The sequence below is a fragment of the Oncorhynchus keta genome, chromosome 13 (genome assembly GCF_023373465.1).
Source record: "Oncorhynchus keta strain PuntledgeMale-10-30-2019 chromosome 13, Oket_V2, whole genome shotgun sequence".
Taxonomy (NCBI): domain Eukaryota; kingdom Metazoa; phylum Chordata; class Actinopteri; order Salmoniformes; family Salmonidae; genus Oncorhynchus; species Oncorhynchus keta.
Genome location: NC_068433.1, coordinates 13,527,182 through 13,546,547, shown reverse-complemented (window position 1 = coordinate 13,546,547; position 19,366 = coordinate 13,527,182). Strand labels below are relative to the sequence as shown.

The 19,366-nt window shown below is 46.7% G+C and overlaps 1 protein-coding gene, 1 long non-coding RNA gene and 1 other non-coding gene across 8 annotated transcripts in view; all 3 read right to left on the bottom strand.

Annotated features, from left to right (window-relative positions):
• Positions 1-7,023: 7,023 nt before the first annotated feature.
• Positions 7,024-7,097, bottom strand: trnaa-ugc (transfer RNA alanine (anticodon UGC)). The gene has a single exon. It is a non-coding gene; the product is annotated as a tRNA-Ala (tRNA).
• Positions 7,098-9,939: 2,842 nt separating this feature from the next.
• The window catches only part of LOC118392700 (RAS guanyl-releasing protein 2-like), an 85,361-nt gene continuing 75,934 nt past the window's right edge, over positions 9,940-19,366 (bottom strand). For 3 of the 4 annotated variants that reach the window (XM_052459403.1, XM_052459402.1, XM_052459401.1), the window contains 4 exons: positions 19,329-19,365; positions 16,132-16,371; positions 14,609-14,713; positions 9,940-14,443 (listed from right to left, as the gene is read on the bottom strand). In XM_052459403.1, coding sequence (XP_052315363.1) covers positions 14,655-14,713; positions 16,132-16,371; positions 19,329-19,365 — 336 coding nt within the window. In that variant the 3' untranslated portion in view covers positions 9,940-14,443; positions 14,609-14,654. The remainder of the gene's footprint in view (positions 14,444-14,608; positions 14,714-16,131; positions 16,372-19,328; position 19,366) is intronic. The other variant, XM_052459404.1, reaches the window with a different exon arrangement.
• LOC127906724 (uncharacterized) lies at positions 16,601-19,310 on the bottom strand. 3 transcript variants are annotated; one of them, XR_008062617.1, is made up of 3 exons: positions 18,662-19,310; positions 18,509-18,559; positions 16,601-18,406 (listed from the first exon to the last, which is right to left on the bottom strand). It is a non-coding gene; the product is annotated as an uncharacterized LOC127906724 (long non-coding RNA). The 3 variants fall into 3 exon arrangements; XR_008062616.1 differs by lacking the exon at positions 18,509-18,559 and adding an exon at positions 18,560-18,610 and having other exon boundaries at positions 18,662-19,309; XR_008062615.1 differs by lacking the exon at positions 18,509-18,559 and adding an exon at positions 18,458-18,508 and having other exon boundaries at positions 18,662-19,309.

Genomic DNA, 19,366 nt, shown 5'->3' with positions numbered 1-19,366 from the left:
ATAATAGCATGTGTTGTGCACGGTAAGTGGTACCATTGGTAGCCAGCATTTCCCTCCGAGCTAAAGAACCCCGGCAATAATGATATTACTGTTCGGGAAGGAAGCCGTTGTAGAAAGAACAAAGTGGTGGAGAAAATGAAAGAAGGCATTGAAGCTCTTTTTTGTTTTTTTTTGCAATGGTATATGGCTGGTTACAATTAGTATGATAATTAGCCCATCTGTTTGGAACACCCACAGTCATGCTAGAGCGATTATGAACACCCCACAGAATAAGAACTCACTGCTCACTGCCTAACAACCATTAGCACGTTAGCATTCTGCTAAACAACTGATCCCGCTGAGAAGTGGTGCGGACACGATCGTTTTTGAAGTATTAAAGGCGCTAAAGGTCGAATTGGACAATACTTAGCCAATTATGTGAATGTCACGGCTGATGTACAATTTAGCGCAATTCACTGCAAAGGGGCTGCTGCAGAAGGTAGCTAATGAATGACTTCACAATCACAAAAGTGAACACACTGAGAATAAGAAAAAATTACCGCCAGCTCTACCCAAATTGCATGTATTGATTTAATTAAACATAAAGGATCAATTTCATTACAGGTGACTGTTATTTATTATAATCTCATTCAAAAAGCTTGATAAAATCCCGATGCACCAATTGGGTCAAGCCTGGTAGAACATGCCCTTGGGTACACAGATCTAGGATCAGTCTATCCTCACTAAATCCTAAACTGAACCGTTCAGTGAAAATACAAAACAGACATCAGAGCAGTATAAGTCCTAGAGGGGCAATTTCATCCGATACCTATTCTCCAATTCCCCATATCAAGACCCCTTCCCAACCGTTGTCCAACTGGTTCTCTCTCTACCCTCTCCTCTGCAGTGGGGAAAGGCTAAGAGAGGGCTGCCTAATTTATTAAAGGCGGTCTCCCAAAAACTCTGTAAAACATACCTGTCGAGCTCCCGGAGGTGAGCACTGAGCTTCAAAGCAATTAAAGCTGAGCTAGAGAGTAGAGAGACGGGATAGGGTCAGCCTCAGACCGAGCTCTGGCCTGATCAGTCATACTATTTACACTCTCCAGACCAGCCTTCGTGCCTGGTAGGGCAGGGGGACCTCTGAGACCATCTTCCCAGGTCAGGATCTACTAGCCTGAGATTAAACCTGCCATGACCCAGGGTGGCTGGAAGAAACCCACCAGAGGCTCCATGGAACCACATGGTCAATGGGAATGTGGTGATCCCTTTACCAGGCTTAGTGTGTAGGAAATGTTCAGAAGAAAACCAGATGTAGGATCTTAATCTGATCACCCTGTTGCAGGAAACCCTTCCTGCAATGTAGGATAAAACGTGTATTTAATGTTTAAAAAGGATTCTGAAGTGTGCAATATCCACTGATTTTCCTTTAAGAAAAATGTATCAACCCCTACAAAAATGTCCATTAATTATAACCCACATGACAATTCAAATATCCTGTTACTGCAGGTTTATTTCCCTGCTGCAGCAAACTGGCTCAAATTAAGATCTTAAATCTGTGGTGTCTCATGGTATTGTACATAGGATTGGGCAAGAAAATAGATTCAATATAATGTTGATGAATGGGTGGGTAGATCTGAGGACAGGTTCATTTGTCTATTAAGTAGTCCCTGTGTTATTGACAAACAGCTAATAGCTATTATACTACTGTAGCCAAAGACCCTATAAACCTACAGGAACCAATATACAGATGTAGGATCTTAATTTGAGCCAGTTTGCTACAGCAGGAAAATAATCCTGCAGCAACAGGAAATGTGAATTTGTCACACCCTGATCTATTTCACCTGTCCTTGTGATTGTCTCCACCCCCTCCAGGTGTCACCCATCTTCCCCATTAACCCCTGTGTATTTATACCTGTGTTCTCTGTTTGTCCGTTGCCAATTCGTCTTGTTTATCAAGTCAGTATTTGTTCTCAGCTCCAGCTTTTCCCAGTCTGTTTTTCTCGCCCTCCTGGTTTTGACCCTTGCCTGTCCTGACTCTGAGCCCGCCTGCCTGACCCTGCCTGCCGTCCTGTACCTTTGCCCCACCTCTGGATTGTTGACCTCTGCCTACCCTGACCCTGACCCTGACTGCCTGGACATTCTGCCTACCCTGACCCTGCCTGCCGTCCAGTACCGTTGCCCCACCTCTGGTTTACTGACCCCTGCCTGCCTTGACCTGTCTATTACCTGCCCCTGTTGGAATGTTAAACCATTGTCAATTCGATATGTCTGCATCTGGGTCTTACCTTGATTCCTGATATAATTATTATGTGGATTATAATTCATGGACATTTTTGTAGAAGTTGATACAAGACTGACATTTGAAAGTGGAAATTAAGAAGCCTTTTTAAAAATCAAATACACTACAAATTAAGATCCTACATCTGTAATGTCTAAATCCATCCGTTGGAGGTGTTAGCTGGCTGTCATAAACAGAGTCTAAGTGGTCTTTAATAAACCCATGGTTTTACATGTCTCCCAGGTGTTTTCTCTTAAAACAACTAAAGAGGTTTTGCTCTTTAGCTCTGCAGTCTAATAAATCTAAGTGAGGTGAACTGATCGTAACCGCAACAATGGGTTCACTTAAATTTAAATACCTCTTAACACATCTTAACCCTGTGGATAATTGCTTCCCCCTGTCTGTTTCTCTGTCAAAGTCGTCATCTCAACCACCACCACCCCCACCACACACAGTCCCTTTCGTCCATCTCTCTGGGCGCACAATTATATTCATACGTGTCTGATCTGATGAGAGGAAGGGGGGGAAATAGTTTGTCTGATTAACTTCTGAGTCTTTAACTTGGAGCATTTTGGTGTATTAGTTCCGCTACTTGGCGTTCTGTGTACACCGTCGAGGTGGGTTACACAGCTAAGTATGAAGAAGCACGATGACTATGTTTTGGGCAAGAAGGCAGTGTTTTCTTTCTTCAGTACTATAAGCAGGAGGTGGGCTGACGCTGTCGGTTGAACCAAAGAAGAGAGAATGTAAAGCGAGGGATGAAGGGGGAGGAAAGAAAGGATGAAGGAAGGAGGAGGAAATAGAGTTAGAAATTGAAAAGGAGAAGAGATTTCAAAATGTTTGAGGAAGAAACTTCTTCAGAAATACTTTGCTGACCTCACTTCATAACCATGGCCAGTGTTATTGACCTTCATAACCATGGCCAGTGTTATTGACCTTCATAACCATGGCCAGTGTGGGTTGACCTTCATAACCATGGCCAGTGTGATTGACCTTCATAACCATGGCCAGTGTTATTGACCTTCATAACCATGGCCAGTGTTATTGACCTTCATAACCATGGCCAGTGTTATTGACCTTCATAACCATGGCCAGTGTTATTGACCTTCATAACCATGGCCAGTGTTATTGACCTTCATAACCATGGCCAGTGTGATTGACCTTCATAACCATGGCCAGTGTTATTGACCTTCATAACCATGGCCAGTGTTATTGACCTTCATAACCATGGCCAGTGTTATTGACCTTCATAACCATGGCCAGTGTTATTGACCTTCATAACCATGGCCAGTGTTATTGACCTTCATAACCATGGCCAGTGTTATTGACCTTCATAACCATGGCCAGTGTTATTGACCTTCATAACCATGGCCAGTGTTATTGACCTTCATAACCATGGCCAGTGTTATTGACCTTCATAACCATGGCCAGTGTGGTTGACCTTCCTGGCCAGTGTGGGTTGACCTTCATGGCCAGTGTGGGTAGACCTTCATGGCCAGTGTGGGTTGACCTTCATGGCCAGTGTGGGTTGACCTTCACGGCCAGTGTTATTGACTTTCATAACCATGGCCAGTGTTATTGACCTTCATAACCATGGCCAGTGTTATTGACCTTCATAACCATGGCCAGTGTTATTGACCTTCATAACCATGGCCAGTGTTATTGACCTTCATAACCATGGGCAGTGTTATTGACCTTCATAACCATGGCCAGTGTGATTGACCTTCATAACCATGGCCAGTGTGATTGACCTTCATAACCATGGCCAGTGTTATTGACCTTCATTACCATGGCCAGTGTGGTTGACCTTCATAACCATGGCCAGTGTGGGTTGACCTTCATAACCATGGCCAGTGTTATTGACCTTCAACACCATGGCCAGTGTTATTGACCTTCATTACCATGGCCAGTGTTATTGACCTTCATTACCATGGCCAGTGTGGTTGACCTTCATAACCATGGCCAGTGTGATTGACCTTCATAACCATGGCCAGTGTTATTGACCTTCATTACCATGGCCAGTGTGGTTGACCTTCATAACCATGGCCAGTGTGGGTTGACCTTCATAACCATGGCCAGTGTTATTGACCTTCAACACCATGGCCAGTGTTATTGACCTTCATTACCATGGCCAGTGTGGTTGACCTTCATAACCATGGCCAGTGTTATTGACCTTCATAACCATGGCCAGTGTGGGTTGACCTTCATAACCATGGCCAGTGTTATTGACCTTCATAACCATGGCCAGTGTTATTGACCTTCATAACCATGGCCAGTGTTATTGACTTTCATAACCATGGCCAGTGTTATTGACCTTCATAACCATGGCCAGTGTTATTGACCTTCATAACCATGGCCAGTGTTATTGACTTTCATAACCATGGCCAGTGTTATTGACCTTCATAACCATGGCCAGTGTGGTTGACCTTCCTGGCCAGTGTGGGTAGACCTTCATGGCCAGTGTGGGTTGACCTTCATGGCCAGTGTGGGTTGACCTTCACGGCCAGTGTTATTGACTTTCATAACCATGGCCAGTGTTATTGACCTTCATAACCATGGCCAGTGTGATTGACCTTCATAACCATGGCCAGTGTGATTGACCTTCATAACCATGGCCAGTGTTATTGACCTTCATAACCATGGCCAGTGTGATTGACCTTCATAACCATGGCCAGTGTTATTGACCTTCATTACCATGGCCAGTGTGGTTGACCTTCATAACCATGGCCAGTGTGGGTTGACCTTCATAACCATGGCCAGTGTTATTGACCTTCAACACCATGGCCAGTGTTATTGACCTTCATTACCATGGCCAGTGTGGTTGACCTTCATAACCATGGCCAGTGTTATTGACCTTCATAACCATGGCCAGTGTGGGTTGACCTTCATAACCACGGCCAGTGTTATTGACCTTCATAACCATGGCCAGTGTTATTGACCTTCATAACCATGGCCAGTGTTATTGACCTTCATAACCATGGCCAGTGTTATTGACTTTCATAACTATGGCCAGTGTTATTGACCTTCATAACCATGGCCAGTGTTATTAACCTTCATAACCATGGCCAGTGTGGTTGACCTTCCTGGCCAGTGTGGGTTGACCTTCATGGCCAGTGTGGGTAGACCTTCATGGCCAGTGTGGGTTGACCTTCATGGCCAGTGTGGGTTGACCTTCATGGCCAGTGTGGGTTGACCTTCATGGCCAGTGTGGGTTGACCTTCATGGCCAGTGTGGGTTGACCTTCATGGCCAGTGTGGGTAGACCTTCATTGCCAGTGTGGGTTGACCTTCATGGCCAGTGTGGGTTGACCTTCATGGCCAGTGTGGGTTGACCTTCATGGCCAGTGTGGGTTGACCTTCATGGCCAGTGTGGGTTGACCTTCATGGCCAGTGTGGATTGACCTTCATGGCCAGTGTGGATTGACCTTCATGGCCAGTGTGGGTTGACCTTCATGGCCAGTGTGGTTGACCTTCATGGCCAGTGTGGGTTGACCTTCATGGCCAGTGTGGATTGACCTTCATGGCCAGTGTGGATTGACCTTCATGGCCAGTGTGGATTGACCTTCATGGCCAGTGTGGATTGACCTTCATGGCCAGTGTGGGTTGACCTTCATGGCCAGTGTGGATTGACCTTCATGGCCAGTGTGGGTTGACCTTCATGGCCAGTGTGGATTGACCTTCATGGCCAGTGTGGATTGACCTTCATGGCCAGTGTGGGTTGACCTTCATGGCCAGTGTGGATTGACCTTCATGGCCAGTGTGGGTTGACCTTCATGGCCAGTGTGGGTTGACCTTCATGGCAAGTGTGGGTTGACCTTCATGGCAAGTGTGGGTTGACCTTCATGGCCAGTGTGGATTGACCTTCATGGCCAGTGTGGGTTGACCTTCATGGCCAGTGTGGGTTGACCTTCATGGCCAGTGTGGGTTGACCTTCATGGCCAGTGTGGGTTGACCTTCATGGCCAGTGTGGGTTGACCTTCATGGCCAGTGTGGGTTGACCTTCATGGTGGGTTGACCTTCATGGCCAGTGTGGTGGAGTCAGAGAGGTTCAGACTAAAGATGGAATCAACGACGTTCCCATCGAATCCATGGCAGTGGCGAGACACATGGCTGTTGTTGTGTCCACAAATGTGTTTTTCGAGGGTTGTATAATGCAGCTTATGAGCTCTGTGGTGTTATAAAGAAGCTCTGTGGTGTTATAAAGAAGCTCTGTGGTGTTATAAAGAAGCTCTGTGGTGTTATAAAGAAGCTCTGTGGTGTTATAAAGAAGCTCTGTGGTGTTATAAAGAAGCTCTGTCTGGTGATGTAAGAAGAGGCCTTGTCTTTCTTTAGTGAATCAATCTGGTTTCTGAGACAGACAGAAATCGTCATTAATATGACGAGTGAATCTTGTATAATCAAGCTGATATCAGACATTTCTTTTTAACATACTGTACATTCATCCACTCGCTATATCCTCAACAATTGTAGTTTGCATGAACTGATGAGACATCATGGAGTTGGTACAGACCTTTGTAATAAAATGCATTTGAAGTAAAAGCTTTGTTGCCCATCAAAGACATAAACATGTAGTCAAGGTGACGTGACATTATGTGAATATCCTTACATTTCCCAAGACCTTCATCCTCCTCTTCCTGTCCCAGATACAAAATACAGGAGACAGCCTATATAGTATTAAGCAATTTACATTTCAGTAATTTATTTAGTTGACACTGCTATCCAGAACGACCTTCAGTAGTGCGTGCATACATACTCTTCGCTCCCTACTGGTCCCCAGTGGGAATCAAACCCACAACCCTGGCATTGCAAGTGCCATGCTCTACCAACTGAGCCACACAACCTATGTATAGTACAGGCCTAAGGCGTTGGCCAGACTGACCCGTGGAGAACGGACACCAAATTAGAAAGGATTCATGCTCCTCTTTTAACGTATCCATCGAACCGTCAAAAGTTAAACTCATCGGAACTTTTCGCCCATGGAAATTGTACGGATATTGGACTCGTCCTCTCCGCTGGCCGTTAACGGATGACTCCCATTGAGAAATCATTTGAAATCACAGATACGGATGACATCAAAGGGCTAGTTTGGCCGTGCCCGAAGACCCCTCAACCTCACTCACAGATACAAAACACAGAAGACAGAGGGGACAGAGGGGTCGGTGGGGACAGAGGGGTCGGCGGGGACAGAGGGGTCGGCGGGGACAGAGGAGTCGGCGGGGACAGAGGAGTCGGCTGGGACAGAGGAGTCGGCGGGGACAGAGGGGTCGGCGGGGACAGAGGGGTCGGAGGGGACAGAGGCGTCGGAGGGGACAGAGGCGTCGGCTGGGACAGAGGGTCGGCGGGGACAGAGGCGTCGGAGGGGACAGAGGCGTCGGAGGGGACAGAGGCGTCGGAGGGGACAGAGGCGTCGGCTGGGACAGAGGAGTCGGTGGGGACAGAGGCGTCGGAGGGGACAGAGGCGTCGGCTGGGACAGAGGGGTCGGCGGGGACAGAGGCGTCGGAGGGGACAGAGGGGTCGGCGGGGACAGAGGGGTCGGCGGGGACAGAGGCGTCGGAGGGGACAGAGGCGTCGGCGGGGACAGAGGGGTCGGCGGGGACAGAGGGGTCGGCGGGGACAGAGGGGTCGGCTGGGACAGAGGAGTCGGCGGGGACAGAGGGGTCGGCTGGGACAGAGAGGTCGGCTGGGACAGAGAGGTCGGCTGGGACAGAGAGGTCGGCTGGGACAGAGAGGTCGGCTGGGACAGAGGAGTCGGCGGGGACAGAGGGGTCGGCGGGGACAGAGGGTCGGCTGGGACAGAGAGGTCGGCTGGGACAGAGAGGTCGGCTGGGACAGAGAGGTCGGCTGGGACAGAGAGGTCGGCTGGGACAGAGAGGTCGGCTGGGACAGAGGAGTCGGCTGGGACAGAGAGGTCGGCTGGGACAGAGGAGTCGGCGGGGACAGAGGGGTCGGCTGGGACAGAGGGGTCGGCTGGGACAGAGAGGTCGGCTGGGACAGAGAGGTCGGCTGGGACAGAGAGGTCGGCTGGGACAGAGAGGTCGGCTGGGACAGAGAGGTCGGCTGGGACAGAGGAGTCGGCTGGGACAGAGGAGTCGGCTGGGACAGAGGAGTCGGCGGGGACAGAGGGGTCGGCTGGGACAGAGAGGTCGGCTGGGACAGAGAGGTCGGCTGGGACAGAGAGGTCGGCTGGGACAGAGAGGTCGGCTGGGACAGAGAGGTCGGCTGGGACAGAGGAGTCGGCGGGGACAGAGGAGTCGGCTGGGACAGAGGGGTCGGCTGGGACAGAGAGGTCGGCTGGGACAGAGAGGTCGGCTGGGACAGAGGGTCGGCTGGGACAGAGAGGTCGGCGGGGACAGAGGAGTCGGCGGGGACAGAGGGGTCGGCGGGGACAGAGAGGTCGGCGGGGACAGAGGGGTCGCAAGGTACAGAGGGGTCGCAGGGGACAGAGGGGTCGCAAGGTACAGAGGGGTCGCAGGGGACAGAGGGGTCGCAGGGGACAGAGGGGTCGGCGGGGACGGAGGGGACAGAGGGGTCGGTGGGGACATACAGAGCCATAAACAAATAGGGAATAAGCTGCTCTTGTTTTTTGGCCATCTTCCTCCCGGGTAGCTATTGACAACAGGCCCGGGCCCAGCGGCGCCTCAGCCTGGAGCTGTAACTAGATAAGTCAGAGGCATGCTATCGCTGATCCCTCGGTCGGGAGATCCAATCTGCCGGTCCATCACTCAAATGCACGGCCCAGGCAAGGAGCGAGCGGCGAGCCCCTCCTCCTCGCCTTCCAATCCTGCAGCTTGAGGGATATTAAATATGCGCCCTGTCCCAGTAGCCGATGCAGTGTTATTGATTATGTGTCAAACCCGGCCGGCCACTGACGGTCGTTGCGGTATCAGTGACGGTTTTCTCTCAACTCGAACCCAACCAACTCTGTTAAATGAAAAGATCTAAATGAGAAGAAGACATGAATATATGAGAGTGTGTGTTTTGGGGAGGCGGGATCAGACAGGACAGTCTTAGGGCCCTCTGGGTTTCTGGAGCTGAAAGACAAATACTAGAAATACACACTTTATACTACTAACTGATTCCCTTTTATGATGTCTCTTATACCCCCGGCTTTCAACCAATCAGCATTCAGGGCTCCAACCACCCAGTTTATAATGAGGATTCTAGCAGACTAGCACCCTAGAGTGAGGAGCACTGGGACGTTTTGCAATGAGTCTCGTGCAATTAAGGCTGCAGCCCGGTCTGTCTGTGAGAGTGTACTCGCCAACCAAAAAAAGGAAGATACTGTCAGAAATACCTATTTTTTTTGTGGACAGGATGAGAAGCTACTGTTAACTAATTAAAGATCCCCTCTCTAATCATAAAGACTGAGGCTCTATCTGGAAAGTGTGTGGCATAACAAATAGTCCATATCCCAGTGGTGTTAAAGGTCCCATAGAGAGACAGAGTGGGAACATACTTATTAAGCCCATGCCACTCAAGATCCTCCTCTCCCCCTCCCCAAACCAATCAACAAACTCATACATCACTACGGAGGAGGGGTGACAGAATAAATGGCAGGCAGTGATAACCGAGCAGTGATAACAGAGTAAAATAAATCTGTTTTCTTTGAATATTTAATGACTTTACACCCAGCAAACCTGTGTGTGTGTGTGTGGGGGGGGTTAAGTGCAAAAATTGACTGATTCCATTAATCCAAAACGTTTATTAACTTGTGTTTATAGGAATGCTACCCTTTCCTCGTGACAGAACATGTATTATGCATTTCCTCTACGTGCAATGCTCTTTCTACCCAATGACTGTGCCCCTGAGTGAGTGCCCATCCCTTTTAACAGCTCAACAGCACCATCAAGTGGTCTATCCTGGGACTAGTAACACTGCTGGGGGTGCATATACGTGTCTGTGCCACTAGGGGGGCCGTGTTGTGACTAAATGTACATGTATGAGTATGTTTTCTAATTCCTCAAGCTGTTTGAGTAGACATTAAGTCAAAGTGTTTTAACATGGTGAACATGAGAAACCTACCACTCTAACAATGTCAATATAATTTACACATGTACACAGTCTACATAGAATCAAATCCCTGTCAGTCACTCAAGATTATCCACGTCCATGTCAACTAAACAGACTACAAATCAATATACACAGTGTACAAAACATGAGGAACATTTTTCCATGACTTAGTTTTCACCTTGATTCGCCTGGTCAGTCTAAGATCCCTTATTGGTGTCACCTGTTAAAACCACTTCAATCAGTGTAGATGAAGGGGGGGAGACGGGTTAAAGAAGGATGTTTACGTTTCGAGACATGGATTGTGTACGTGTGAATGGGTACGGCAAAAGATTTAAGTGCCTTTGAACAGGGTATGGTAGTAGGTGCCAGGCGACACCCGTTTGAGTGTGTCAAGAAGTGCAACGCTGCTGGGTTGTTCAAGCTCAAGTGTCCCGTGTGTATCAAGAATGGTCCACCACCCAAAGAACATCCAGACAGCATTGGAGTCAACATGGGCCAGCATCCTTATGGAACGCTATCGACACCTTGTAGAGTCCATGCCCTGACAAATTGAGGCTGTTCTGAGGGCAAAGTGTTTTCCTAATGTTTCTTTAATAAGCATCTATTATTCTGATGGCATATGAGTCAGAGCTGGGTGAAATACATACAGTATTTAAATAGTATTTGAGATGTGCCTTACTATTCCATTCCTTCCATTGTACCGGGCAAGCTAAATTGATCGCAGCCCTAAAGTGCACTCCACACCAGAATATCAAAATAGTGCCTGTACGGTGTCCACATTTGGACATCCTCAACTCAACTGCTGAGACTGAAGCTGTCCTAATATGGACACCGTATGATTGAAACATTGTAGACTGAAGAGCAACAGGGCTTGTTCTACTGCGCCAGTCTTCTCAAGGATCTGAGAATCCATTTTTTGATCCAAACGGAATTCCTTCACATTAAGGTCGATGATGGAGATTGGCTAACAACGTGAGGATTATTCCTGCAGCCTTCGTTACGATGTAATTAGCTCCGGCACTATTCGATTTCCGTCACTGAGATCAATACCAGTCAGGGCCACAGCTAAACGACGGAGCAGGCCGGGCCTTCATGTAGCTGAGTGGAAAGTATCAATCATGGGCCAGACTACACTCCTATCATACTGTTACCATGGCCACACACAGGAATGTTAGAAGTAGGTATATGAAGGTCGGTTGAGTGTTTGGATAAAATTGCGATTTTTTTTTATAGGGATTTTGAGAATAAAGGCAAATATGTGAGATATGACCACCAATATGCTTTATTTTATTTATTTATTTTACCTTTATTTAACCAGGCAAGTCAGTTAAGAACAAATTCTTATTTTTAATGACGGCCTGGGAAGTGGGTTAACTGCCAGTTCAGGGGCAGAACGACAGATTTGTACCTTGTCAGCTCGGGGGTTTTTGAACTCGCAACCTTCCGGTTACTAGTCCAACGCACTAGGCTACGCTGCCGCCCCATGCTTGTGTATGTTTAAGACACAACTATTGAGCATCTAAGCTTTGAGTGATTACAAATCAAACTGCTATCACCGTAATGTTATTGGTTTCTCTTCAGAGGAAACCAAGGTGAAAAGTTTGACAAAATCACAACAAGAGCACTGTGATGTAATCACTTCACTATATACCTAATCCATTTGATTAGTGTTGAGTGCAGGCGTTAACACAGGTCTCGGTGTGTGTGCGTTCTAAGGACAGTCTGACCATCAGTTCAGACAGTCCTTGACAACTCTGCTAATGTAATTACACCACAGTTAAGAAATTAAGTGAAACATCCCCGCTCAGTCAATAAAGCAACAGACACTAAGAGACTGAACTCTCCATCCATCCCACATGAGAGAACTCAGAAATATTCAATACAATAACGTCAGATGAAATAGCTGCATGAATCAATGTGCGAGATGGAAGCTGAGGAATCAAATAGTGCATTTCCACATAACAAATTGAGGGGCGATTGAGGGGGGACTGTTGGGCGATGTGAACATGGGCGAGGGAGCGTGAACAAGGCAGGACTAAAGTTGGGGAAAGCGGAACTTTATGCAAATACTCTGCGCTATCGCAACGCTATTGTCCAAGCAAAGCTCACTATAGCTTCCATACCCTACTTGATTGGATGTTGGTATCTAGCACTACCTTGCCTGCTTGCTAGCACCCACATGAGGGAGAAGCTGGAGCTCTACAGATTGCCGGATAGAAATGTAAACTTAATTTCCGATTTTGTCGGCACATACTACGTTTACGGTGAATGCGGTCTTGGCTAACGCGGGAACATTGCCTTTAAATTTCAATCGCGCCGTAACTTCTGCAATACGGATTGAATAGAGCCCTTCGTTTCTTTGGTAATAACAGAGTGCATGGCCGGCTGGTTAACAATTCCAATACAGGACGTCAAGCAACTACATGATGGCAGGGAAAGTTGGGTCGGATATAAACTTTAGACAAGGAATGTGTGGCGGGAATGGATTCGGTAAGAGTCACAAACACACACGGCGCGTCACTGGGTTGCTGTGCTATTAGTCCTATCATGTTGTGCATCCTTCTTAAAACAAATAGCAGAGTGATGCATTCTGCATTTAACACTGAGAAACAGCAGAGACACGTCCACAGAGTTACCAACATGACATCAGATGAAAGCATTATAGTTCCCTTACTGTAACAAATGATACCCTTGTCCAGAGGGGAAACTGCCATGGTAGGGCTGGCAGTTTAGTTTTGGACATAAGTAAAGAAGCAGGATATACTGTACTGTATTAATGAAAGCCAGAGGAAGTACTTCATTGAAAGATACACAAACAGCTAAACATTGTGGGACTTTCCCTCAGAGGATACAGACCCCAAAACTAATACGTTGAGGAGAGTCTCTCGCCTGCAGGATTTCATGTTGCCATTAAAATATATATATATATATATATATATATATATATATATATATATACGTGCGACATTAAAAATACACTTAACAGACATTTTGGCAAATGTGGATCCCCTTGAAGCATGCTTGATAAGACAATGGACTTACATGTCTCGTATTAAAATAGATGTCAATTCTCAGGACAATATATAACATTCACCATTTCAAACTACACTGAAAGTTACTGAGAGGAAAGGTCCTGTGTGGGTGCACTGAAACATAACAGTATTACAACAGTATACCGTGCATACACACCACAGTCAAATGACCACAGGAAAAGCATTGATATTCTGGTGAACAGGAGGACGAGAACACAACAGCATTGAAATGCAGGATGTACGTTCCACAGTCCATTTGAGTTGTTGCTGTTGTTGTGCTAGATAGCGGTTTGATACCCAATCCACGAAAGCAGCAGCCGTTCTGGAGCCGAAACGTTTCATCTCTGACACCGAACACACCGTGTGTTTTAAAGTTTCTCCCATTACATTTACAAAGAATCAAGCTACTCAGACAAAGCGAAGCTTTTCTCCCCAGAGAAAGCAGTTGGAAGTCTAGGTGGCATGTAGCCTATGGATTCTATCTTGGCAATAACAGCACCTCTTATATTTTGGAGAGACATCGTTTAGGTTATTAATATAGACATAATAATAACAACATATAGCTAAATGCATAGCTAAAACATACCACTTAGACTCGAAGGTAATAGCATCACACTAAACACAATGTGATTTATTTTCTATATTCAGTGTTAGGTAAACTAGGTAAGAGATATGAAAACATGGGCTTAAATCCACATTTTAAAATATAGATTTAACACAGAAAGACATTTTGTACAAATTCACTTATATTGAGGGAGTTGAAATCTTGAGTAAATGTAAGGTATGCATTTGCAGTATTTTTCCACTATGTGGCGGCATCTCTCTCTCGCTCTGTGTGTGTGTGTGTGTGTGACATGCCTTGACTAAAATGGACAATGTTCTCTCTTCTACACAACCGACAATCATATCTGTTCTACCTAATGGCATGTCTGAATGTTGCAGATAGAAATGGAATGGATAGAGCTGAAATGATTCCCTCTTTTACACGACAGACAATCATAGTCTGTACTAGATGATACATTTATATCTGCGTTATGTAACGTTGTACCCTGCTGAGCAGACCCCAGCAGGCTTCTGGCTCCCGACCACTGTTGTTTCCTCCTGGCAGTGTTTGGCTGTATGAATGCCAGAGTACGTAGGACTTCTAGGAAAGTTATCAAAGAGAAGTCATTCATTAATCTGACTAGCTGTACTTGAATATGTGAATTGATTGTTCATTGAAATCACATTAGGCTACTTCAGTCATTGGCTCGTGATCTTCCAAGGCCTCCAAAATTAACTATTATAGTAGCTACAGAATGCATTTTACCTGAAGGGACATATCAGGCCAGGCCTGCCTATTGGTTATCATCTGGTTATAGATGGACATCAAACACACCTTCCTCCACTGCCTGGAGATCTTCCTCTACAATCACTGAGAGCGAGAGCGAGCAACAGAGGAGAGAGAGAGAAAGAGAGAGAAAGAAAGAGAGACAGAAGAGTTCAGTGACCATGGTTACTATTGTCTAGTCCACCCATGAACATCATTGCATACCCTCCCCATTAGACAAGGGCATTGTTGAAAGGCATACAACTCTAAAACAATATAATTCTATAACACAGCGCTATACAGAGGGAACCATCCATTCCCAGCGGCTTAATTGTGCCTGGATGTATTATTTATGCTGCAGTAGTTTGTGTCATGGGCCTCGGGTCAGTCGGTTATATCTGGAGTACTTCTCCTGTCTTATCCGGTGTCCTGTGTGAATTTATGTATGCTCTCTCTAATTCTCTCTCTCTCTCTTTCTCTCAGTGGACCTTAGCCCTAGGACCATTCCTCAGGACTACCTAGGTTGATGACTCCTTGCTGTCCCCAGTCCACCTGGCCGTGCTGCTGCTCCAGTTTCAACTGTTCTGCCTGCGGCTATGGAACCCTGACCTGTTCACCAGATGTGCTACCTGTCCCAGACATGCTGTTTTCAACTCTCTAGAGACATCAGGAGCGGTAGAGATACTCTCAATGATTGGCTATGAAAAGCCAACTGACATTTTACTCCCGAGGTGCTGACCTGTTGCACCCTCGACAACCACTGGGATTATTATTATTTGACTCTGCTGGTCATCTATGAACATTTGAACATCTTATCCATGTTCTGTTATAATCTCCACCCGGCACAGCCAGAAGAGGACTGGCCACCCGTCATAGCCTGGTTCCTCTCTAGGTTTCTTCCTAGGTTTTGGCCTTTCTAGGGAGTTTTTCCTAGCCACCGTGCTTCTACACCTGCATTGCTTGCTGTTTGGGGTTTGAGGCTGGGTTTCTGTACAGCACTTTGTGGCATCAGCTGATGAAAGAAGAGCTTTATAAATACATTTGATTGATTGATGTAGGATTCCGCCGCTCGTTACATTGCTGTGATTTGTGTCACATTTACATTGCAAATCACAGGCTGGTAAGAATGCCCCAAATGTCTTTGTCTGCGTGTCACAACTATATTTGAGGAGAAACATTACACACACTTTGAATAGTGAGCATGGTAAAATGAGTGAAAGGGATCCTCGAACAAACCGAACAACGACCCAATCCTTCATTTCAACTACATGCTAATGGTGGACCCGTTTTCAAATCTGATTTTGGACCTGATTTACTAGGCATTTGTGCCAGGCACATTCCCGGTGGACCTGTTTTTGAGTGACACCAAATCTGAAGAATCGTGGTCAGATATGGCCATTGTATTAGTGAAACCAGATTGGGGGTTGGAGGGGGTCTCTCACCTGTGTTCTGTAGGCTTGGTGGGGTGTTGGCCAGGGGTGGGAAGCTGTAGGAGCGAGCCTGAAGGTTAGGGGGTCTCTCACCTGTGTTCTGTAGGCTTGGTGGGGTGTTGGCCAGGGGTGGGAAGCTGTAGGAGCGAGCCTGAAGGTTAGGGGGTCTCTCACCTGTGTTCTGTAGGCTTGGTGGGGTGTTGGCCAGGGGCGGGAAGCTGTAGGAGCGAGCCTGAAGGGAGGGGGCATGTTCATGGCTGATGCTCTTGGTCCGTTTACGACACTCCACAGCCAGACGTCCTCGACATGCCTTGTGACAATTAATTCCACACGCTGTCCGAGGAAGGGAGGGAGAGACGGAGGGAGTGAGTAGGGGGGATGGGTAGAGAAAGAGGAGGGGATAGAGAGGGTGAGAGAGGAAGAGAGGGTGAGAGATGAGCAGAGAAAGAGGAGGAGATAGGTAGAGAGTAAGGGTGAGAAGGAAGATAGGGAATGAGGGAAGAATGCAGGATGAGATGGGGAGTAAGGGGTGGAGAGTTAGATGCGAGGTTGAGAAGGAGAGAGAGAGGGAAAGTTTGATAGAGAGGGAGGGGTGCAAATAGAATCATTGGGGCAAAGGGAAGAGTGAGTGGTGAGAGGTAGGTGCGCTTACACGCAGTGCAGATACACACACACAGCCAGAGAGACCCTGACAACAGCTGACAACAAAGGACCCTCTAGGAGCAGGGAGAAAAGGGGGAGCAGGGATGTCCAGGGGGTCAGTGAGAGAAATTCAGAGTAATGAAACACATACCTAGATATACACACACACCTATACTCATTCATTTACACACACCTATACTCATTCATTTACACACACCTATACTCATTCATTTACACACACCTATACTCATTCATTTACACACACGCTCAGTAAAACGTCAGCATCAGCGAAAGTTAGTTTTAACAAATGTATTCTCTCCCATATACCATCCAGACTGATCGAGACTCCACACCCTCTCTCTCTGTCACACACACACACACACACACACACTCATCACTACTGTTCTGCGGCAATTCATTTCAATTATCTGCTGCCACCGTCTCCTCCACTCGGTGACTGGGGCCAACAATGGTAATGGAAATGAATGGCTGGGACTTCTCATTGAATTCCACACAAGGCCCTCAGCAGAGTAGAGCAGCCTGGTACACTCACAACCGGACTCACACCCAGCACCCTAAATAGCACCCTATTCCCTAAGAAGTGCACTACTTTTGACCAGGGCCCATAGTGCTCGAGAGAAAAATAGTACACTACATAGGGAATAGGGTTCCATTTGGGAGAGACAGACAGACACAGTCTACTGAGTGTAGTACAGACAGAGTGCAGGTGTACGCTTAATGGCGAGTTGGAGCTAATGGAAGTATGCCATGTGACTCATCCCAATGACAACACACGGTCAGACTACTTTACATTATCCTCATTCAGGGCTCCCAATGACAACACATGGTCAGACTACTTTACATTATCATCTTTCAGGGCTCCCAATGACAACACATGGTCAGACTACTTTACATTATCATCTTTCAGGGCTCCCAATGTCAACACATGGTCAGACTACTTTACATTATCATCTTTCAGGGCTCCCAATAACAACACATGGTCAGACTACTTTACATTATCATATTTCAGGGCTCCCAATGACAACACATGGTCAGACTACTTTACATTATCATCTTTCAGGGCTGCCAATGACAACACATGGTCAGACTACTTTACATTATCATCTTTCAGGGCTCCCAATGTCAACACATGGTCAGACTACCTTACATTATCCTCATTCAGGGCTCCCAATGACAACACACGGTCAGACTACCTTACATTATCCTCAGTCAGGGCTGACCAATGACAGCACACGGTCAGACTACCTTACATTATCCTCCGTCAGGGCTGACCAATGACAGCACACGGTCAGACTACCTTACATTATCCTCAGTCAGGGCTGCCAATGACAACACACGGTCAGACTACCTTACATTATCCTCAGTCAGGGCTGCCAATGACAACACACGGTCAGACTACCTTACATTATCCTCAGTCAGGGCTGCCAATGACAACACACGGTCAGACTACCTTACATTATCCTCAGTCAGGGCTGCCAATGACAACACATGGTCAGACTACCTTACATTATCCTCATTCAGGGCTCCCAATGACAACACACGGTCAGACAACCTTACATTATCCTCAGTCAGGGCTCCCAATGACAACACACGGTCAGACAACCTTACATTATCCTCAGTCAGGGCTGCCAATGTCAACACATGGTCAGACTACCTTACATTATCCTCATTCAGGGCTCCCAATGACAACACACGGTCAGACTACCTTACATTATCCTCAGTCAGGGCTCCCAATGACAACACATGGTCAGACTACCTTACATTATCCTCAGTCAGGGCTCCCAATGACAACACACGGTCAGACTACCTTACATTATCCTCAGTCAGGGCTCCCAATGACAACACACGGTCAGACTACCTTACATTATCCTCAGTCAGGGCTCCCAATGACAACACACGGTCAGACTACCTTACATTATCCTCAGTCAGGGCTCCCAATGACAACACATGGTCAAACTACCTTACATTATCCTCAGTCAGGGCTCCCAATGTCAACACATGGTCAGACTACCTTACATTATCCTCAGTCAGGGCTCCCAATGACAACACACGGTCAGACTACCTTACATTATCCTCAGTCAGGGCTCCCAATGACAACACATGGTCAGACTACCTTACATTATCCTCAGTCAGGGCTCCCAATGACAACACACGGTCAGACTACCTTACATTATCCTCAGTCAGGGCTCCCAATGACAACACATGGTCAGACTACCTTACATTATCCTCAGTCAGGGCTCCCAATGACAACACACGGTCAGACTACCTTACATTATCCTCAGTCAGGGCTCCCAATGACAACACATGTATTGATGATCCTTTGTGCTCTGTTCACGTGTTGACATAGGGAGCCCTGTAAGCAGATAATGTCATGTACTCTGATATATTTGCCATGGTTTCCATGCCGTTGACATTAAGCTCAAAGCCACCTTTGGGTTTGAGTGATGATTGTTTGCAATCGATGATGACAAAGAGAATTGGTCATTCAATGGCGCCATGTGCGGAAGAATTCATAAAAAATGTATTTCATAGACATGTTGGGGCAGAATTATTTTATTTATTTATTTCATAGACATGCTGTATTTATTTGAACTATTCAAGTTAGATAAATGTATTGATACTCTTACCTTTACACTTGTATCCCTGTTTGTAGAAGCCCCATATC